The sequence below is a fragment of the Galleria mellonella genome, unplaced genomic scaffold, assembly GCF_026898425.1.
Source record: "Galleria mellonella isolate WM207_F2 unplaced genomic scaffold, CSIRO_AGI_GalMel_v1 utg7869, whole genome shotgun sequence".
Classification (NCBI taxonomy): Eukaryota; Metazoa; Arthropoda; class Insecta; order Lepidoptera; family Pyralidae; genus Galleria; species Galleria mellonella.
The window spans coordinates 15,001-38,795 of NW_026442153.1; the positions used below are offsets into that span (position 1 = coordinate 15,001).

Here is a 23,795-nt window from a genome sequence, read left to right on the forward strand (position 1 = left end):
GCGACAGGACACTGAGATTATGGCGGTGGGTCATTGGCAGTGGTTGGGAGGAGCTGGCAACAGCGCGCGGTGCACACCGCTACGGCGTGACCGGGGTGCGTTGGTCAGACAGCGGCGCGCTCCTCGCCTCCAGCGGCGTGGACGGGGTTGTTCGCGTCTGGAGCGGACGCTCACTGGCGTCGCGTCGGACTTTGGCGGCGCCCAATGCCACTGCAGCTCGCGCCCTGTGCTGGGCCGGCGGCGGGCGGCTGGTGGCTGGTCACGACGACGGCGCGCTTTGCGTATGGCTCGTACCGCGCGGAGATCTCATCGCTCGTCTCGTCGCACATCAGGGTTCATTGCAAGCGATATCGATACCGGCACGGCGTACACTTCTACTCACTGCATGTACTGAGGGCGTTCTAAAAGTCTTCGACTTAATCGGTGTGACAATAGAATGACACGATTTTTAACATTGTATTTATTTTATTTTATTGATTTGTGATTAATAAATATGTAACTTTACAGAGATTTGCAAAAGCGGTCTAACCGGTGATGATAGACCGACACCGGCACCTTTGACATGGATCGATAGTGCTCACGACCTAGGCGTGCTGTGTGCGGATGCTGCAGAAGATAGTTGCCTCGCTGCCACCGGCGGGCACGACGCGTTAATTAGGGTGTGGCGGGCTGTTCCAGGAGAAGAGGGTAGGAGAGCAGGAGGTATGGAGGCAGCTGGTGTATTGGAAGGGCACGCAGCCGCGGTGACGGCATTACGATGGGCGCATGGAGGAGGGGAAGCTGACGAGCTATTAGCTTCATCATCGTTGGATCGTACGGCGAGACTGTGGGCTCCAGCTTCTGAAGCTTGCCTGCATGTCGTACACGCTCATCCACGATATCTTACGTGTATTGCGCTCTCGTATGATTTACAATACATGGTAACAGGTACTATATTTACCGAATCTGCGAGTTTTATTCGTTTATACTCGTATGTATTTCAGTGAAAAGAAATGTAACAATTTATTCACAGGTTCAAATGATAAATCAGTTCGCATGTGGAGTTTGAGCAGATTAACACTAGACGATGATTTGGATCCGTCATGTCCGACATTAATGCATTTCGGACTAGGCGATTTAGAGGTAACTTTAACGATATTTTTTTTAGTAAAGTGTTTACTATATTTATATGGGTTGTTATTGTTGTTTTAGGGTATAGAGCCCGTTGCTAGTGATGAACTGGATCTCGAAACAGAGAACGAACAAGGTTTAGAAGCGGAAGGTGGTAGAGCATGTCGAGTGTGGCGCGATACAGAGGCGCATACGGGCGCTATTAACTGCATCACTACTCATGGCGATTTACTGGCTACAGCTTCTAGGTAATACCGAAAGGAATTTTAACATTTATTCTATTCCTTGGTCATTATGTAATTAATATTATGATGAACTACTAATTTCTTCCTGTAACTACTTACGAGTGTACATGTACTCGTATGTTACAGACAGCGATATCAAATATGTAGTACTGTACTCGTTATATGTAGAGTACGAAATGTTCACAATTGTAATGTACGCGAGGCAGTGACGGCTTGGTGAAGATATTCCGGTGGTGCGAGCCGGGGCCAGAGGCGGGCGCGGCGGGCGAGCTGCGCGTGGAGCACGTGCTGGAGGCGCACCGCTACCCGGCGCTGGCGGTCGAGTTCGGCGCCGGCGGCGCGCTGCTGCTGTCCGCCGGCCTCGACGGGTACGCCGCGCTCTGGGACGTGCAGGTATCAATGTTACGTAACGTAACTTATACGCTATCCTGCCATATTTCTTTTTCTTTTTTTTTTACATTTATCTTCATTTATTGCACTGTTAGTTTCATGATTCTTCTAATAAAAGTATTTATTTATTTGATAGAAAATATAAATATACCAGAGGGAGAAAAGTCTCAAAAGTTTCAAAAGTTGATTGCTTGGGTACATCTGTCCCATTCGTGTTTCAACCGTGAAGCAGCTGTGTTTGCATGGCTGTGTTTCGGTTTGAAGGGTGGGATATGGCGTGAATTTACTGGGTACAGAGGAATAATACCAGGACTGGCAACGCATGGAGGGTATTATGGGCGAAACAGTATACTCTGTTATGTCCATGGTACTGCTCATGTCTATAGGCGACGGTTACCACTTTCCATCAGGTCAGCTTCGTTTCGTCAGCTTGTTTGCCCTTCTAAGTTGTATAGAAAAACACGGTATAGTAATTAGGAACATACCTATTTTTGGTTAATTTTGAAATAACCAATACCCAGTAAAAGTAGTTTTTATCACCATCGTTTCAGCTTATCGGTTAACTGCTATATGCTATAGCTACTGCTCGTGGCAATATGCCATCATCCTTGTTAATTTGCAGTATGTGTTGTGTGCAGGTGGGGTGCCAGCTGCGGGCGCTGAGCGTGCCGGCGGGCGCGGGCGCGGAGGGCGAGGCGGGCGGCGGCGGCGTGCGCGGCGCGCGCGTGTCGCCGCACCGGCCGCCGCTGCTGCTGCTCGCCACCGACGACGGGCTCGCGCCGCTCTGGAGCCTCGCCGACCAAGATCCCAAGCCGGCACAGTTAATACAGTAACAGTGCTCGTGCCGTTCTTGACCGACTTTGAATACGAGGAGCATTCCAATTCGATTATATTTATTATTTGTATGTAGCATATTAATTTTAATTTTGAGAAAACGTTCATATACTAATTAATGTTAGCTTTACTTACGTTTTCATTTCAATTTGGTTTAAGTAGTCAGTTTTTAGTGTTTCTCTATTTGTGTGCTCCCCGAGTGTGTGTGTGTTTAAAACGTGAGTAAAGCCGATGAAGAAAAACAAAAAAAAAAATAGTGTAAATAAAATCATGCTTTAGTTAGCGATGATATTGTTTTTAGATGGAAGATGGATGGACAGTGTACCCAAATATTTTAATACTGTATCGGGCTTGTGAGCGTAGTTGCATACATAGCTCATGTTTACTATATCTTGGTTTAAAATGTTATTCGTATTTGAAGTCAGGTAAAAAGAGCATTATTATGGGTTTGAAGATCACAATATGTTTTATTTTTCAATATATTTACTTATCTGTTATGTTACAAAGTATCTAATTAACTTCCTACAACGCTTACTTTTATTATGATAAAATTCCCGATGTAGACTAATATGATCATAATAAGAATAAGAACGTCAACACAGATAAAGAATTAGAACCGATGATCGGAGGTTCAGTGCAACCATAGCAAAAGGTATATATTAACCTACAGGCTGTACTTTAGACCAAAGTGGTCGTCTATAAGTTTATGAATTCTAAAAGTCTAAGTCACTATAAAAATAGAACGAATATCAAAGGTATTACAATATTAAGGTTTTTTTTTAATTGGTGAAGATGGAATGGTAACCTCGTCTGCGCTATCGGTATACACTGGTGGGCCACCAGTGATATTGATAGTGATAGGTGAAGATGAAGGCTGGTCAGTTAGCTCATAGTGACCAATTGAAAAAAAAATGAATTAACCATTATGGTTTCCAAGGAGAACCGCATGGAGGTCGACCTGATAGGGTGTATTAGTAATGGGGCTATTAAATCTCATTACTAGCAATCCCTTTCCCCCGGTATATTAAGGTTACTTCAGGGTCGGTATTGGACACGTGACACCCTAATGTTACAGACGTCTATAGGTTGCAACCACCATTTATTATCTTATCCAATGGCTGTATGCTTGATTGGCACATTTGGGGTGAGAGAAAAAAAAAGGAAAGGGTAATCTTTGTAGCAATTTCCAGTCAGTCCTATTCTTATTTTGATCACGTTACTATTGTTGCATGGATTTGGCCTTTGTATCCCTGGGGTGATTTGTGATTGGTGTGGTTTTAAAATAAGTATATGATGTAGAGAGGGTACACACGGAGTGTACATGGCCTATTCGAGGGTTGCTTAAAGTGTGCCGCTTGCACGTGCTCGTGTGCAATGTGTTGGTGTTGGCGACATGTGACACGTGGCACGTGATGCGCGAGGCGCGGTGGTGTGTGTGCAGCGTGTACGGCGGGCACGCGGAGGCGGTGACGTGCTGCGCGTGGTCGCGCGACGGCCGGCTGCTGGCGACGGGCGCGGCCAGCGGCGAGCTGCGCCTGCACGCGCCGCCGCCCGCGCCGCGCACCCTGCACCACGAGCCGCACGCGCACGATCTCGGTATTAATTCTCTTGCCTTGCACGTTGCTCTTTACACCTTATCCTTCTTCGATATCTTCACAGACGTTTGTATGTACGAATGTAGTGTACAGTCTATAATTTAATACTCATCTAGTGTTGTGTTGCAAATTTTATTCATAATATTTTATTTTTTACTGAACCAGGTGTTATCTTGTGGAAGTCCATGTCAGTGGTTATTTGATTAGAATTATTATGTTTAATTCCACTACCAATGTGTCTGCTAACACTCGAAGATTACTTTTACTCCCAGAAGTCCTTTTTTTTATACAACTTAGAATGGCAAACAAGCTGACGGCCCATCTGAAGGAAAGTGGTAACCGTCGCCTACAGTCATGAGTAGTACCATGGATATAACAGAGTATACTGTTTCGCCCATGATACTCCCTATGCGTTGCCATTCCTGAGGGCTCAAGTGTTATTCCTCCGTACCCAGTAAATTCACGTTATATCCCACCCTTCAAACCGAAACACAGCCATGCAAACACAACTGCTTCACGATAGAAACCTCCTTTAATCGTGCTATATCTACTAGGTGTTCAGAGCTGCGACTTCTCCTCGTCCGTATCAATGTTAGACTTGTCGAGTAGCGAGGACTCCTACCTCCTGGCAACCGGGGGCTGCGACTCTCTGATCAAGTTGTGGATCATCGTACTGGATCAGGTAATGCTGGTTACCAGTAATTCGAGTTCTATTTTTGTTACGGCTAGACTGTAATTTCGAGTTATCGTTGTCCAATATGATAAACCGAATCTTCAAATCTGTGTACAGAGAGGGGATTAAATCCTATCGGTCGATTTCCCAGCGTTAACCAATTTCGAAGCGATTTCCAAGCGTCGATGGGTTAACGACTTCATGTTTCATCCTATTCGTGCCCTGTCATTGTCATCTGTTGATATATTTTTATATATTTGTTAGGGCACGTTAAGGGCACATCTAAATCCTCATTAACAGGACATGGCGGGCGACCGTGCGAGCGTGAGACTGATGCGTCAGTTCGAGGCTCATGGCGGCGGCGTGACGTGCGTCCGCTGGGGGAGCGACGAGAGCAGTGCGCTGCTGGCGTCGGCGGGCGCGGACCGCTGGGCACGCGTGTGGCGCGCGGGCGGCGCGGGCGGCGTGCGCGCCAGCTGCGCCGTGCCGGCGGCGGGCGCGGCGGCGCGCGGCGCGCTGGCCGCGGCGCTGCTCGGCCGCGCGCTGCTCGCCGTCGGCTCGCTCGGCGGCGAGCTGGCGCTGTGGCGGCTCGCGCCCGACGACGACGCACTCGACGACGACGAGGGAGCGGCGCCTCGCTTTTGGGGCGAAGCAGGGGTCGCGCGCTGGCTGAGGGAGTACGTCACTAGGCCCGGTGGTAGATACCATTTTTTTTACTATTTTCGTCCCCTTATTTTTGGATTCGTGAATACAATTGTCGTCCTTCGTGGCGCAGCAGTCAACACGCCTGCCTGCGACGTGGAGGCCCCGGGTTCGATCCCCGGCCAGGTCATGATGGAAAACGATCTTTTCCTGATTGTCCTGGGTCTTGGATGATTATCTATATATATATCTATTATAAATATAGTATCGTTGAGTTAGTATCCCATAACACAAGTCTCGAACTTACTTTGGGGCTAGCTCAATCTGTGTGATTTGTCCGTATATATTTATATTTATTATTTATTTATATTAATTATTGCACGTGCGTTACGATTTTTTAACGTAAATACGGGTTGTGAATGTGGAAAATTGTTTTAGCTCGCTGAGCAATTAAAAGCTCTTGCTTACGGACAACAGTTTAAGACCATTTTCGGATCCATAATTAATCACTAGCAATTGAGCATAGTGTTTTTAATCGTAACCGGTATAGATGTAACATGGACGTTAGACATGACTTTAGTTTTGTCCACGTTCATTTTAAAACCTATCTGTTGAGAAGCAGTATTAAGATTATTGAGCATAGTATTCAAGTCCTCCAGGGATTCCGTCATGATTACTATGTCATCGGTAAATCGAAGGCGTGTGATAAATTCCCCATTGATGTTTATATCATATCTTTTCCAGTTCAAGAGTTTAAAAACATATTTCAATGTAGTTGTGAAAAGTTTCGGTGATATGCCATTATCCTGTGTTACACCTTTTTCACTGAGATGAGTCTCGTATTCTGGTTCTCTACTCGAATAAACATCGTAGCCTTACTGTATATACACTTCAATACTTCGATAAACCTATAGTCAATCTGTCACCGCTGGAGGGCTTGTGGGACAAACCTTTAATTCGTTCGAGACATAAGCTGTAGCTTATGTCTCGAACGAATCAAAGGTTTGTTCATAGTCCACAAACACTATACATACATACAGATACTCTTTGGTCTTTTGTATAATCTACCATTGCATATGCTTATTGTGCTAAAGCCTTTTCTGAAGCCAGACGTTTAAAACTATCTATATTAAAAATCCATTTTTTTCTATGCATTGAATTTTATATTACAGCGACTACTAAACTGTTCGTTCACTCTCAGGCCGTTGTAATATGAACGCGCTTCAAACATCGGACACCGTAATAGTAGCATGGAACCAGGAAATCATTACGTTAGCTCAAACACCCATTTTGTGTTGCACAAGTTATTTGTTACAGTCAAATTGTTATTATGTTTATTAGAATCCCACACCGAGCCTCGTGAATTGGAAAAGAGACTCATACAAAGAGTTCGAGTAGCAGCTGTAACAGGAACGAGTCTGCTAGATGACAGTATTGAAGACTTACTTGATAAACTTGGTTATGGTAATAACGAAATCAACTACATGAATTTAAGACAGATTAATATTCTCCTTTTAACATTAAATTAATATTTAAAAAAAAGGTAAAAACGAAGAGGATGAAGATCATCCAGAGAAAGAAGATGAGGATGAAAAGGCGACGATTCGAGAGCGACTCGTGGACGAGATTAAGTGGCTTCGTCGCGATCCGCCACCCCCACTATTGGTGAGATCTATACCTGGCCATTCAGAAAAAAATCGGTATACCATGCATAATAATGAAAGTCACTCGACTTGTTCTATGAATTACGAAAGCGGATGAAATTTGAGAGAGGTATATATATAAGGATGCACACTTTCGGTACTCGGTTCTCTCCGTTTTCTTCTCAAAGGTCTCGGCGTATTTGATTTTTAGTTGCACGATCTAAAACAATTTTAACTTCGATTTCGCTTATTCTGTCAATTTCTATTATCCTAGCTCATCATACTTGCATCATAGTTGCCGTCAGCTTGTTTGTTATTCTAAGTTGCACAAAAATATAACTCTGTGCATTTATTGTATATGATTTGGTAGCGTTATATATATAAGCTAGCATCCTTGCACTACTGCTGGGCCGCAGGCGGGCCGGGCGCCGCACGCGCTGCTGTGTCCGCTGTCGCACCGCCTGCTGCGCGAGCCGGCGCGCGCCGCCGACGGCTTCAGCTACGAGCGCGCCAATATACACGAGTGGTTTGTTGCAGCTGGTAAACATTTCACTTCCTTTCTATTTTAGCTTTAGCCTTATATATAGAATATTTTATTGGTTTGATGCATAAGAAATGAGCAAGTATTTATATTATTATTTGGTATCTTCTTCAACAGTACATGTTTACAGAGGGGGCTGTATCGCCGGTGTCAGGCCGCCGGTTGACCAACACACGCGTTATGCCCAACTATGCGCTGCGGAATGCACTGAGGGACTTCTTGCAAGAACATGGACATTGGCTGCAGTAAATCGCAGTGATTTTGAATTTTGCATCCTTACTAAATATGACTTTGTTACAATTACGTTCTCGATTGTTGATTTGATACTTATAAGGGCAAGAAAGTAGGAGATTAATAACAAACAATGATTCAACGATTTTATTTTTAATTGTATTACTTACATTTATTATTTACAAGTGAGGCAGTAACAGTGTTAACGAACCAAACTTCAACTCGGAACCACTGTTCAGTAATGATTATAGATTAAAATTAACAAACAATTGCGCGGCCGGCGGTGTGCGCCCACGCTCCAATTCATTAATAAAAGGAAACAGTAGTCACGTGGACGCACGACGTCGACCGCTCGTCGCTGCCGGCCCGCCTGCGACCGCAGTACGACCGCAGGCGGACCGCAGTACGACCGCAGGCGCACCGCAGTACGACCGCAGGCGGGCCGCAGTATAACCGCAGGTGGACCGCGGCCCGACCGCTGCGCGACCGCGCCACGCAGTCCTCGTGGAGTCACCATCGTCTGAACGCTACACCCGACGGCTGACGTGAATGCAACACACACATTCAGAGCTCGAAATAAATATACTGTATACTGCAATAAACAAGGGTCCAAATATAGCCCTCTATATTTTTATAATTACTCGTTATACTCGTTAGAAAATATTACCTAAAGCACCATTGTAATTAATAAAGATATATTGAAATATATTTTGTTCGTTTCTAGACATTGAAATAAGCTTTGTAATAGTTTATGAACTGATAGAGTAAGACGTTCATCCCAGCCAATTTGAAATACTTAGGATATTGTGCATTGAATCCTAGCTTACCATTGACAAATACCATTAGATAAACAATTTCGTGACCAAGAGCTTGCTAACAAACCTAATTAACCCGAGATGTGGCGACATATAGACTATAGAGTACTGAAACTTTTTACAATATTCGAATCATAAGTAATAATTATTTAAAACAAGCATAATTTTTTGGCAAATTACTTTAATTTTACACGCATATTTTGAATTTGTAATCTCTTAAAATTTTGTTATGTCTGTTTGGCTCTCTCCTCCGTTGTCAGTCCACATTTCATGGTATCTTATTTAACCTTAGAGTTTAAATTCAAATATTATAAAATTTTACACAAAGTAATTTGGGTATTTTTTAACTTACTTTGTGTAAAATTTTATAATATTTATACTTTATACTTTTTTAAATAATATCGAGACAAAGACAAAGAATAATATATTAAATTTTATATATTTTTCTATATTAGAAAACATTATGTGATGTAAGAAAAATGTTCTAATGACAGAATGTCAAATCGAAAGCATTCGTATCCGTTACATTCAACGCCAGTTGTATTAATAACTTAAACACAATACAGAATGAAATTAAAATCTAATTACACCGACTGCGTGGTCGCTCTCGGAAGCATAGATGCGGTGCCGCGCTGCGGTTTATCCAATAGCTCTCCCCTAATAAACTTATTGCACTCCATATGTAGTAGTTTTCTTGTGACGGTACGCAATTCCCTTCAATATTTGTACTGTTTAACAAATCATGAAAATACGACGTCCTTAGGACTCGAACGGTTTAAGTAATTTCGATGTCGCTATAGAGTATTCGAGCAAAGCTCCGCGCGGTGGCCGCGGGCCCGCCGCGCCCGCACGCAGACGCCGGCGCCGCGCCGCGGGCCCGCCGCCACCGCGGTGCGGTATATTCAATTAATAGTGATAATTTAATAGTAATATGTACAAGTTTACAACGTCGGCCGCTGCGAACGGCCGCCGGCGACGCGGCCACGCGGCCACGCGACGACGGTCGCTCGTGCCGGCCCTCTATGTACATAGTTTGTTTCCCATAATAATATAAACTTTAGTACCGATACAAATAATTTCGTTACTCCTCCTTTACAATATTACATTGTTCACATCGTATCACATCGCATATCGTTCGTATTATCTAATCAATATAGGTATTTGAAAATTTACAATACATTTAAATTTAATTCACTGCGCATCGTATGCGTAGTGTTTGTTGGACGTAGCGCGGGGCGAGGTCCCGCCGCGGCTCGGGCCGGCTCGCGAGCGTGTCCGCGAACACAGCAGGCGAGCAACACAACATCACAAGCGTCACGGTTCACTGGGCACTCGCGCAATGTCAGTGGGGCGGCGCGGCCGCCGCCCAGGCTGGGGCACTCCGCTATTTAGGCTCGTCCTCGTCGTGGCACAGCACTCTGAAATAATATTTCGGTACTAAATTAGAGACACATTAAGAAAACGATGACTGCACTCTACTAAATTATTATGGGAGTAATATGGACATATTTCTTATCAACATATGTATGAAAAAAAAAAACGATATCATTGTAAAAGCATCGATAAACTACGGAAAGTTCCGTAGATATCATATAAACTTAGTAAACGAGCTGATGCATTGAACGTTGTTTTGTTCCTTCCAATAAAGACAATTGTGTTACTCAAAATGTAGCAAAAATACATAGAATTGATTCTAAGTAAATCTCTGAAACTGCGATTTATTCGCACAAAAATATAATTGTTTTAATCGTCATAAAATTAAAATGAGACATGTGAGTAAATCGATTCAGCATTGACTTCAGAAAGTATCATACGAGTACTAGCATAAAATAAATATCAGCCGCCTCGAAAAACCTCTTTCTTCTGGAAGTCGCTTAAAAGAGCATTAATTAGAATCAACGCATAAAAATATTTGAAAATAGATAAAATTGTTAATTTTATTTTGAAATGTTACTTCAACACATCTTAATTTCACTTATTTAAAACAAATAAAGTATTCTATTCTATTCTAAATCCAATATGAATTATTCGCACATCTACCGCTAAGATTAGCAAAAGAACCGATCGTCCACCTGATAGTAAATAATAACTGCTTTGCAATTAAAAACTCAAAGAGGCCGCTACTGTGGACCTCGCATACCTACTCCATCGGCAATTTATACATATTTTTTTTTATTATAAGATGATTAATCCTACTTCACTCGATGAGGGAAAGGGATTGTAATTGTTAGTGTTAACGTAATTTACTTATAATGTCAACAATAGAAACAAACACTGGTTAACTTCATGCCATTCTATTACTAATGTCTCGTCGTAGGTTTAAAAGCAACAATGTTATGAAATTGAAGTTAGTTGAAAATATATCCATTTCAGTAAAGACGTGTGTTTTCTTGCACTTTAAATTGATATTGAAAAGTGAACCTTAACACCTTAACAGTTAGTAATGGAGACTAAGAGTCTCATCGCTAGCAATAATTAGGTCGACCTCCACGTGATCCCTCCTGGATCCCATAGTGCTAAATTTCAAGTCTATTCATCACGATAGGCTAGCTGACCTGCTTTTTAATCGTCATCTAACATTCCTCATTAGTGCCCCGTCGACGTATATCGGTAGCGCGAGCTAGGTTATCATTCACAAGATCCAGGATGGGGCCCGTTTATCTCTGCTTGAAATGGCGTACGGAATAACTTACGGAAAGAGCAGCGTGACGGCGACGAGTGCGAGCAGCCTGAGCAGGGGGCGCGCGGGGGGCGCCGGCGCGCCGAGCGCCCCGCCGAGCGCGGCGCACAGCAGCGCGCCCAGCGGCGAGCCGAGCTGCACGGCGCCGTTGCCGTGCTGCATGGCCGCCGGCTGCTCGCCTGCCATTCATATGCACGAATATCACTTCAGTACACGTCGTCACAGTAAAAACACAATCTATGCGAGGAGATTAGTAAACAGGAATGTTTATTTTACTTCACTTGGAGGTACCACCAATAATTATTTTATTACTACCGATCTATACCTTTTCTCTTTAAGATCAAAATGTAAAAACTAGAAGAGTATGTTTCTGATCCCAGTCGAGGTAGTCAGAGGCTGTCAGTTACCGCGGCAACGTAAACATATTGACGTATTTACCGCTGAGCACGTGCAGCACCACGGAGGCGGAGTCGAGGTTGGAGGGGGAGCACGAGTAGTTGCCGGAGTCCTCGCGCCGCGGGCTGTAGATGATCAGGTTGCCCACCTGCGAACGCGACGCAACACTATGTAGCTAGCACGTATGTCAAGTTTGCAACTGATTAGTCATAAATAGCCTACAAGGTTAAGCGTACAAAATATAGAATGATTAGCAGAACTTAGAGGTGTCGCAAGTACATTTCTGGTTATAATAAAATTTTGGTGATTGTATCATGGCAATGGTAAATAAGATCGTAAGATGGGTTTCAGTAGAGAGGGTTAGTTAAAGTAATAAAATAGTTCAAATTATTTCAAATTTAATATTTTTACACAAAACATTGACTTCAATTATAATAAAATAGCGGTCACTAAAATTTAAGTTCATTCTATTCAAAAGACCATAACGATTGGAAATGGAATGTGTGAAATCAGATGATATTACAAGCCAAATATGCAGCAAAAATATATATATTTATTATTTTAAATAACTTTATTGACCGATAGAAAATATAGTACAAAAGACGGACTACTATTAGCATTACTAATTGCATTCCAGTCAACCTTCGGGATGAACATTTAATCACGAACGCGGTACTACAATATAATCAAAATGCGGTAATATAATCAAATAGAGTACTTTCTACTTTTTGAAAATGGTTAAAAATAATGCACTTTTGATGGAATGATTTGTCAGCGAGGTGCGTGATAGTGCAGATGGGAATGTCGTGAAGGCAATGAACGTACGGTGGTGTCGGGCGCGACGCGCTCCATGCGTATCTCGACGAGGCTCTTGTCGTAGTTGAGCACGCGCTCGTCGTTGTGGTACCAGAAGATGTAGGCGGGCTCCTCGAGCGCCTGCGTGATCACGCACTTGAGGCTCACAGTGCTGCCCGCCTTCACGTACAGGTCCGACTCGCCCACGATCTCGATCTTTGGCACTGCGCCGCAACCACACTTACATCACTCAACGTCACAACAAGTACATATACAAGAACTACTGTAAAAGAAACTCAACTGCTGAATGATTAACATAAGACAGTCAGCTGAAGCCAGAAGTCTAATATTTTGTACAGACGTTTATTACTTAGCTTATTTGATGTTTTACGATCAACTAGTAAAATGTACAAGCAGCAAGAATAGAATATTTTATAATGTCGAGGTTTTCTTAGAAGATTACAGCATGGGATTCTTAAAAAAAAAAGAGCTTCATAGGCCACGGTAACCGCTTACTATTAGGTAGGCCATTTGTTTGTTTGCCATCTCAGTGGTATAAAAAAAAATGGCGACGTATGAGGGAACCGCGGCGTGATGTCTACGGTGCAGTTCTTGTCTATAGGCCACACTTACACTTACTTATCAGGTGGGCCGCCAGCTTGTTTGCACTTTTAAGTGTTATAAAAAAATTATCATGATTTTTATTTGATTTATTTTGACTGTTTTATTTTTGAATGAGCAATTTTGAAGAGTACTGGAGATACAGGCGGCAGTAAAGTGGTAATATAACAGCGAATGTGGACTGACCAACAACGTTGAGCTGCACGAAGTGGCTCATCTTGGGTTCGGTGCCGACCTGGCACTCGTACACGCCGGCGTCGCGCGCCTGCACGTACTTCACCTGGGGGCACACACAGCCGTCACTTACACATACACTCATGTTACATCTGACTAGACATTCGTATTGGGGTAGTAATACAAGGTCCTTTCGATTTGAAAGATCAGATATGGTAGAGATATTAGGGAGTGTGGAGTTCCGAAGCCTTACCCCTTAATTTACACATAGGTACTATATCTGTGCCTCTAGTGAGAAAGGGTATAACTCAAGTTATAGCCTTTTTCTTTTTTATGCTACTTTAAATAAGCAAATTTTTCTCTTTCGAATGGTATAAGAATCGTAACGATATCTTTAAAAACAATAGAGATAGTAGACATGTAAAAGGCTACAATTAACAAAATATTTGTGGTAAAAAAGTCATAATTAGAAATAAAACTACAATATTTTACAAAAATTATTTTTGTAAAATGAATCAGTTCGATTTGAACCCTTTTACACCATTTAATAGCGATTATTTTTTATAGCGTAAAATACACAACATTGTTTTTCTTCAATACTTCAATAAAATAGTTTTAATTCAACTTAAAACTATTTTCACATGATAATTTTAATATTTTTGTTAAGTGTGACTAGGTATAATAGAATTATTTTTAAAACTATAGGTTTTACACAAAAACCGACAATTTCATAAGAAAGAGGAGAAAAAATTACTATAAATGCAATCAATGACTTGTTCAATTAGCAAATAATAAAAGCAGCAGAATTTTTTTTCTTTATTTAAAATAGTTTTTTGGCTCTCCTGAAAAGTGGCCATTTTGAATTGAACCCTTTCTCACTAGAGGCACAGATATATATTTAACGAAGACGGTAATTATTAATTTTCCATGATTATCGGCTTGTTACAATTCCATGTCATATAAAACGACTTACAGTGTACGTACATTCTGATTCAGTAAGAGATTTTAAGTTATTCCTGACTTAACAAAATTCTGTTCCAATTCATCACCACTGTCATCTCACTGGCATAAGAGGCGTGGCGTCTTCTTTAACGGTTATGTGTGAATACGCATGAAGATTTCCTCAACGTTACAAATAATCTGTCACTGCCATGGTATTTGTTACCATGCTTTGCATCACGTCACATTATCTGCAGCTTTTATTCCATAAAAAACGTTTTAGCCAAATAACACCTACTTTGTTTAAATTGAGAATCATATTTCGTAAGGAAAGTAAATAGCAACAACTTTAATATGCTCGTGAAAGTATTCGTGAATATTTTCGATTCCCAAATTCAATATCCTTTTTGCGGCGGTGGTGAGCATCGTTTCGGCGTGATATGTGTTGCGGGGGTGTCGTGCCAGCCACACCCGGCGAGCCAGTCTTCGTCATGTAAATGAGAATTTGCCTTGCGACGAGATCGGATTAAACCGGGTATGTACATAACGAGGCGACACGTGAGCTGAATCACAATGAATACGTGGCCTTTTTTAAAGCTACGCCAATATTTAATAAAACATTCACTGTAGTAGAGAAATGTGCTACTCGCTTGAATTGTTACCGTCTAACTTTCAGTCTTCATGGCGAGTTTTATCACATATGGGATGAGCAGAGTTGATTAAGACTCAAAGATCTCTATTCTTAACAAGTCTCCTTTAATTAATTCTAGCATTTTTTTTGTGTAGCGGAAATTTATGCGTTCTTGTATCTATTTGAAAGGTATAATAACCAATGTAATCTCTGATATGAAATCCTCATTTTAAACAGGCGGCAAAACATGAATAGTGCCGTAAGTTAATAAGTACCCAATGTACATATGTATAGACGGTGGGCACCGCTTTACCTCATATGAATGCAGGAGAGCTCTCAGCTTGTTTGTCTTTATCAGCAATAAAGACGTATGTAGCTAGAGGCGTATTTGATGCGATGGTACCTGCAGAGTCCAAGTGTCGGTGGCTTCGACGAGGAACGCCTGGAAGCGCTCGTCCGCGATGAAGGTGAACCGGTCCACGGTGAGGATGTGCGCGTCGCGGCGCCGGATCCACGACACTGACTTGTTGCTTAACTGGCGCACCTGGAACACGTACACGAGTACATTATTTAATATACGTAATTATTCTATATTGTTCTCTGAGTGGAAATTATTCGAATAATAAATTACAAGAAATGGATCACATAGAGAAAACAGTGGGTGATTTTTGTTTAGATCGAAATAAATAGACATTGGTGGAATTTTATTAGATCGCAACTGTTTTGGTTCTATTTATAGTCGCTAAAAATATTGTGATTGATTCTCTATTATCAAATTGCCAAGTGATTACACTGTATGAAAATTCTCTTTGTCCATTCGCCTCTCTCTACTGAGTTATTATTGCTATAGAGGAAGTGACTGGCGCGTCAACAGAAGCAATTATAACGTGATTGATATTCAGTGCTAAAAATGTACTATAATCCTTATTAACATTATAAATGGGAAAGAGAGTTTATTTTTTACCTTAAACGCTATTTTACGGATTGACCAATCACTATGATATTTGGTATATACGTATTACGAGTAAAAGGAATGGAAAGGGATACGGACTTCTTTTATCCTGGTTATGAGGACTAAGTCGCAGGAGAAAGCTTATAACTATAGGTTGATACTGAAATCATTGGCATCCTTTTAAAGAGATCTTTATAAGACTAGTGGAAACTGAATATATTTCTCAATGAGAAAAATGTGCAGTTTCACTGGTCGTGTTTTACCTGGAATGGAATGAAATCAGAGATCGACAAGATATGTTTAAACAATAGTCAGATGCGTATATCTGAACTGTGCTAAGCACCTGGAAAGATGTGCGCATGCAACGGTTCATGCTGGACCGTGTGGGGCAGTGTATGATGGCAACGAGGCAGGGTGTGTTGTTACCTTGCAGGGCAGGTAGGCGTGGGTGCCGAGCTGCGTGGTGATGTTGTTGGGCGCGGAGGGGTCGAAGTAGGGCCCCGTGTAGAGCCCCACGTAGCGCTTGGCGAGCCGCGCGCCCCCGCCGGCCTCGCCGCACGACAGCACTGCAACACACACACACACACAAACATATAGAATAGAATGCAAGAACAGAATGTAGAATCAATACCCACAGATAGGAGACAAATAAATTTATCGATAGAACCGTTATCGCTATCCAGTCCATGTAACAACAGTAATAATTTACATGTCATACTTCTAATATTGAATTGCATTAAAATCTATATATAACATATATGATACATCTCAGATTCAGATATAAGAATGATTGAAATATTTATTATATGATGCCCTTTATTAAGCATCTATCTATCGATACGATGAGGTAGTGCCGTTCGATTTCTTATTTTCAACTTGACTTCAAAAAGAAGATCGTTTTGAATTCGGTTGTACTTTTTTTGTCTGTGATCTCGTTATCCTGCCAGTACTATACCGATTGGGAAAATTCTTTCTTTATCTGAAAGGATATAGTTACAGACTGTCTCCATAGACATTTTACCAAGATCAGTTCATTAGTTTACTTTTTACATTAAAATAACTGGTTTTGTCACAATTAAAGTTTTTTTTTGTGGGAAATGATTTTTAATTATTTCTCTTGCGAATGCTAATTGAAAACGTATATATAGTTCGAATCGTTTGGATTAAAGTCTAAAACTTCATACAAGATTAATAATGAAGTATTGAAAATACTATTAGACAAATGAGAGACATAATTATTTTTACAAATGAGCTGAAGTGAAACATTTAATTGTTAAAATAAACGAAAAACATTATCACTCATTAATAATGTTCATTTTGTATAAACCATAGACGTATGCATGGAATTGAATCGAAATTATAGAGAAATATTAATGACAAAACACGTTATACATCCTACTATACTAGGTACCATATTATAAATTTTAATCTTTATTGATAAATTTTCTCTATATTTCTAAAATTAATCCCATTAATGAGGTTTTATGCTCTACGTTTATGCAAATAATTGATTGATCGATTCCTATCTAAAGTGATATTACGTAAACGTATAGGTTGTATGGATCCGTGTGGTTACACAGTACGTAATTCAACATCATAAATTCAGAGCCATCGTCGATCCTCGCTTAAAAAAATAAAGCCGGAGCGAGTTCAATATCCGTAGCCCAGGAGCAGGCCAACAATGAAGGGTTAGCTTCATTTCCATTCTCAGTTTCCGCAGCGGCAGCTCAATAAAAAAAGTGATTTACATGGCCGGCCACGTCTGCGGGCCGCGGGGGACCACGCCTCCTTCCGAGCTGCTACAATACCTACTGGTCATCTAATTGATCCAACAGTACACGAAGTTATCTATTTTATTTACTTTATTGCCCTGTGCGGACGTATAGAGCGCAACTGAACTAAGCAGAACTGTACAATGGATGAAAGGTAATTGATAGTCTTACTGATAAAAAAAGTAATGCTTACAACTACATATATTCCCGGATGAGGTAGCCAGAGGCATAGGCCATTAATGTCCTAATGCTGAATGTAACAGTCTACTAGTACACATACTTATAAATAATATAAAAACACCCACACCGACACAAACATACATAATCATGAATATAAATGTTTGTATTGTGCGGGAATAGGGTTAAATATTTGCAATGTATTTTCTATTCTCATATTATTATCTGTATGTATATATTTTTATTGATAATTGAATACGCAAAAGAGAAACGGAAAATTGTATAAAATACTATTAATAAATTAATTTTCTTCTAAGAGCGTACTAGGCACAATATTTTTAATGGTTAGAAAATGCCATTAAGAAGCGTACTTTCTCAGTGAAAGGTACTCAGTTTCGTTACAATAATCGACGTTTGAGAAACTGCCAGCCTTTTATGTTGTGTTTATCAGTCAGCCAAGCACTAAGTAGGGTCAAAGTCTGGAATTAATTACTGAACCACTAAGTTCCTACCTAACATTGTAAATACAACTTAAGTAAGCCTGACTACACAGCGAGGCAGCGCTGCTAATATATTAGTAACTCATGGATGTATTATGAGATTTATTTTAAATCAGGAAATAGATTTTAGTATTTTCAATTCCGTTTTTATATTACACTTATTTGTCCACTATTTATAAACTTTTTTTTTGTATAACTTAGAATGGCAAACAAGCTGACGACCCATCTGATGGAGAGTGGTAACCGTCACCTATAGACATGAGCAGTGCCATGAGCATAACAGAGTATACTGTTTCGCCCATGATACCCCCCATGCGTTGCCATTCCTGGAGACTCAGGTGTTATTCCTCTGTACCCTGTAAATTCACGCCATATCACGCCCTTCAAACCAAAACACAGCCATGCAAACACAACTGCTTCATGGTAGAAACACGAATAGGACAAAGGTATCCAAGCAATCGACTTTTGTATAAAGTCTCTGGTACTTACTTCTGATGTAGTCTGCAGAGTATATTATATTTACATTTGGCATGTCCTGAACGATTACGTGACAAATCGGGACGCTTTATTTAGTTTCAGACGTGTATGTTGGAGGACTGGTAATATAATAAGATAGATGTTGTGTTAGTGTTATTAAAGAACTGTATTAAATGTACTTTCATTGAATTATTACTGTACTTCAATGAAAGCAAATAACAGTGTGTGTAGAGTGTGTATAGATAGAGACCGTCTGTGGTCTAATAGCAAATGTCGAATTGGTTCTCATGAAGTGATTCTGGACCAGGGTTCAAAATAATTCTCTCGGTACTCGTGGGTGGCGGATATTGGAATGGAAATTAATCCAAAATCACGGCGTGTCATGTTCCGCTGCCTTCTCGACGGGCACTCGAGCGGACGCGGGGCGCCGCTGCCGCCGCGAGACTGCACCCTCACGACCCTTGTTACGTAAGCAATATCATCCACTACACTCGCCGCACACTACACTATTGCATAATCTATTATGTAAATGACTAACCCGTATTAAAAATTATGAAAGTTACCTAGTTATTTCTGTATCATGGTATCCTTGTATGTATGCGGTTCGCAAATTTATTGGATAGCACAAAGGATGTTCAGCTATTTAAATTTTGAAAGAACTCGTAACCTGAAATGGGAAAGAAGTTGATGGTAGGGGTGGGTAACGTAAAGCAATACCTAGATATTTTACTTCCAATATTTATATAATGGCCCATTAACGAATATATCAAATGTTTGTTATCCAATATTTATTGTTGAAATAAAGAAGCCAATCGAAATTGATATAGATATTCGGCCGGTATGGGCGATGTCGAAATGCGTAGAGACATTTTTTCCACCATCAATGTCCAAAAGAACCCAATATATAGATATCGGAGCGGTACCAGTTACCATACCCATTGCTTAGCTGACGGTCGATCTGATGGAAAATTATAATCGTCGCCTTAATTCACACAACACGTTTCAATAAATTCAGCTTGTTGAAAAAAGAAACTGCTGAGTTTTTTGTCCGTTTTTCTTAGCTGGAATTACATTCCGAACTGGGAGGTAGAATATATATGTTGCTTAAATAAAAAATATTTCTTTGAGTTAATTTTTTTTATACAACTTAGAATGGCAAACAAGCTGACGGCCCACCTGATGGAAAGTGGTAACCGTCGTCTATAGACTTGAGCAGTACCATGGATATAACAAAGTATACTGTTTCGCACATGATACCTCCCCCCCCTCGCGTTGCCATTCCTGAGGACTCAGGTGTTATTCCTCTGTACCCTGTAAATTCACTGCCATATTCCACCATTCAAACCGAAACACAGCCATGCAAATACAACTGCTTCACAGTTGAAACACGAATAGGAGAGAGGTACCCAAGCAAACGACTTTTGTACAAAGTCTCCCTCTGGTTATACATGGTCTGTTAATATATGAACAACTCTGTGGAGATTACAGAATACACTGTGAGGCTTACGTTATTCTTCATATGTTGCTATTCCATCGACTCAGATATTTTGCTATTTGTGAAAAGATTGGTGTATTTAACTAACTTATGCTTTGGTGAACGAATGATCATTTTTATTAAGTTGACAAATTGTATTGTCTCTTTTAGAAATTCAACAGGTATTTACAAATATATTTAGATGCTAAAAGAATAGAAGTAAACGCGCGTTTGAATTGAGATTTATCATTAGGAGTACATAACTGGCACGAGGAGGCAGATGTGATGGGTGGCCCGCTCGGCTCGCGGTGCGAAGGCGCGGCGGCGCACCTCTCGCCTCGCACGCGTGTACTTCACAAATCATTTATCCCGTACCGTTGGCGCGGCGCCAGTCGCCGTATCGTCCTCTAAAGCAGTTACCGTCGTTACGCCCATTATGCCACTGTATTCTACCATAATATATTTACGGTTTTCTCTCACACGGAACTTGATATATTTTGTACTTGTAATAAATAGTATGCCCATAACTAAAGGTTTATATTATATTAATGTCAACACACGAGCCGCTACGGTATGTAGCCGATTTTGCTTCGTAAAAAAGAACTGTTTTAATCGTGACAAATTTAGTATTGTCTCGTGACTACGTCCAAACACATTCTGTTACAGCATACATTAGTGACAAGACTAATAACTTATTAATCATTGATAAAACATTAATAAATAAGTGTAGAATATATATTAAAATGTTATAAAGACACGATATCTTTTTATTGTATTATAAATTATAAGTTTTTTCATCGGTTATAAAAAAACCATAATTTAACCAATAGTTCATGGAACGGCATTCACGTTGCATCGCGTAACAGGATCATTATCTATATAAAATGGCAACATTTTACTCTTCGTCTCGAGATTATTTCGAAATACATTTCGATTTGTGTTGAAAATACGTGATTCGAGAAACTATTTTCGAATTTTGAGATTTTATAATAGAGAATGAAATGAGAATTAGCCTCCAGGATGCATTTTCAGAGCAAATATAGTATTAAATATATTTATGATATTTTTTGTATACGCACCTACATCTCTATATTTTCGGAACACTTGTTATTGCTCGGGCCACTGCTTTCATTTAGTCAATTTCACAATTTGTTAGCAGAAAGTTCAAATCATTAAAGCAAAATTGATCCTAAACAACTTAAATTCATCATAAATAGGCATATTGCATAAATTAACCTTTCAAAACAGAAAACACGAAATTATTAACATAATGTACGTATTATTGTTAAGTTTTAAAATTGTTTAGATCCTTGTCCGAAGAGTCGATGGCCGCGGGCGAGGCAGCGCCCCCGTCGAATATGCGTGTATATGATAACATTTGTTCCAATAAAAAGCAATCGTATATCGTGGAAATATATAATTAACTACCCGTTTATATAGATAAAGTTAAAATCGAAAGTAACGAAGTAAATGTGATCCAAATTTAGAAATCTTATATTTAGGATATTGTTTTTATTACTCAATGGCTATTATGGTTGTTGACATGCCACAATAATGCATAATGATAGTACTGTATATATAACTCAAGAAGGCAGAGTATGGCAGAACTGCTCGTACTTAATATATTTATGCTCACACATTGAACAGAGTCAATACATACGAGTACAATATAAATAGTCCATGCTCGGTACTGGCGCTACCTAGTTACGACATCTGGTGCAGGCACACTACCAGGTGCTTGAAGCAGATAACTATTATTAGAAATATTAATATTGTACAATATGAAGTCTTGCCACTACTTTTATCTATCGATCTTTTATTCCAGGAATTTCTTTGCTTTTCATCCTTGTTTCAGGAATCTACTAAGTATTTCTATGTTACTTATAAAAATATTTCCGAGAACGTGAAATATCGGGATTTACGCGTTAGAACTAGCGATATATACCTAGTTCTAGTAGGTCCTCCATATTTCTGGCGACACGTATGTAACGTTTACTGCACGTCTGTTTTTTATTTTTATCGTGGCGTAAAGATTTGTACATAAGCAGGTTTGTAGAGATAGTACCTAGTATTTGAAATGGCCCCTTAATATTGAGCTCTTGTTGGCTTTCCACGAAGCCGAGGATTCCTATTTAGATTCTAGCCGCACCATATCACCTCGAATAGGTGAACCTACACGAACACGGGCGCAAATGTGTGCCGGTGCCTGTACGACTGTCTCTTCGTATTGGCAGCGATTCCCTCGTTATTGATTTCAAAATGAATCGGGTTTACGGGTCGATTAGTTTTGAAAACTTTATAGAATTAGGTACAACATGGCGGCTGCCCACAATGAGTGTACACAGGTGACATATTTCATCAAATTCACAAAATTCTTTGCTTAATGTAACACATGTGTATTATATTTATGTTATTGATTTATCTACTAGATAGATGAGTTTCATTTTGTTGGTATTAATACTCAGCAAACTATAGTTCAGTTATATTATTAGTTTGAAAGTATGGTAGGCTGCTTAATTCTGCAAATGCAGATTGTGTTCTTTGTTTGTTTACTACTAGATTAACTGCCTTGGTTGTTATCATACAGGTCTTTAACTGTGTGATGGTCAGCGGTTTGACCAAACACACTTCTTTGGATACTTGTAAGACAAAGACGAAGCATCTACGGGTATATACTCGTACTTAAACTTTGTGAACCACTTTTGGAGTTATTCGATCTTTATTTTAAAAACACAAAAGAGCTCTTAAATTCAGTTCATGCCCTACTATTTCTCTGTAAGATAAACTCCTTGATAAATAGCGATTTAACTAATATTAATTCTGCATTGGGAATAAAAATTGGTGTAGTAAGTTGCATTCTAGCTTTACTTTAACATTCTAAACAATCGATCAATCTTTACTTTAGTTAAAATTTAGATGCTTGATTCAAGCTGCGACTGTCTGTGAACATCTTTGGGATGGTATATAATACAAGGTGCAGGGACGGGAAGGAAGCAATGCGGCGTCCAACGAGGCGAGTTGCGGGTTCACTACACAACATCGGAAATAAATTTGCATCTCACACAATCAAGAAGCAGTTTGTTGCGAGAGCCACCCCCTCGGTCTCGCTGACACACCACACCGTATACCGTGCGTAGCTCTATTTGTTCACACTTTTACATTATGAACAAAAACAGACATAAAAAATTGATCTTTTATTAACATTGCTCGTTTTGTTTTATATATTATTACCATAGCTAAGCGCAGCTAAGTGGTAATGGCTAAAAAGAAGCCATGTAGTATATTTGAAAAAAGAAAAAGAATTATTTGAATTTTTTCGAACCATTCTTGTATCTTTTTATGTTATGTTTAATAACTACAAATTTAGTATGTAAATAAATGTAAAAACACTAGTGGAACTATATAAGTGGTATTATTTTGGAGTACGTCGTCTACTAAGAGTATTGCTAGGAAGCTAGTTGGACCTATAGAGCGATTATCATAAAAAC

General features: G+C 40.2%; 2 protein-coding genes across 5 annotated transcripts in view; one reads left to right on the plus strand and one right to left on the minus strand.

Moving 5' to 3' along the window:
- The window catches only part of LOC113509316 (WD repeat, SAM and U-box domain-containing protein 1-like), a 9,609-nt gene extending 997 nt beyond the window's left edge, over positions 1-8,612 (plus strand). Inside the window, exons 1-13 of one of the 4 annotated variants that reach the window (XM_052901656.1) lie at positions 1-423; positions 508-927; positions 1,013-1,122; positions 1,192-1,358; positions 1,562-1,748; positions 2,384-2,574; positions 4,021-4,175; positions 4,729-4,856; positions 5,148-5,544; positions 6,831-6,953; positions 7,033-7,154; positions 7,549-7,672; positions 7,791-8,612. The exon at positions 1-423 is cut by the window's left edge and continues 997 nt beyond it. In XM_052901656.1, coding sequence (XP_052757616.1) covers positions 1-423; positions 508-927; positions 1,013-1,122; positions 1,192-1,358; positions 1,562-1,748; positions 2,384-2,574; positions 4,021-4,175; positions 4,729-4,856; positions 5,148-5,544; positions 6,831-6,953; positions 7,033-7,154; positions 7,549-7,672; positions 7,791-8,020 — 2,777 coding nt within the window. In that variant the 3' untranslated portion in view covers positions 8,021-8,612. The remainder of the gene's footprint in view (positions 424-507; positions 928-1,012; positions 1,123-1,191; positions 1,359-1,561; positions 1,749-2,383; positions 2,575-4,020; positions 4,176-4,728; positions 4,857-5,147; positions 5,545-6,830; positions 6,954-7,032; positions 7,155-7,548; positions 7,673-7,790) is intronic. The other 3 variants (XM_052901659.1, XM_052901657.1, XM_052901658.1) reach the window with 3 other exon arrangements.
- The window catches only part of LOC113509317 (lachesin-like), a 148,599-nt gene continuing 133,360 nt past the window's right edge, over positions 8,557-23,795 (minus strand). The window contains exons 3-9 of the mRNA XM_052901660.1: positions 16,334-16,473; positions 15,359-15,499; positions 13,398-13,491; positions 12,621-12,814; positions 11,838-11,943; positions 11,413-11,578; positions 8,557-10,137 (exon numbers count right to left, since the gene is read on the minus strand). Of these exons, the coding sequence (XP_052757620.1) occupies positions 10,104-10,137; positions 11,413-11,578; positions 11,838-11,943; positions 12,621-12,814; positions 13,398-13,491; positions 15,359-15,499; positions 16,334-16,473 (875 nt within the window). The 3' untranslated portion in view covers positions 8,557-10,103. The remainder of the gene's footprint in view (positions 10,138-11,412; positions 11,579-11,837; positions 11,944-12,620; positions 12,815-13,397; positions 13,492-15,358; positions 15,500-16,333; positions 16,474-23,795) is intronic.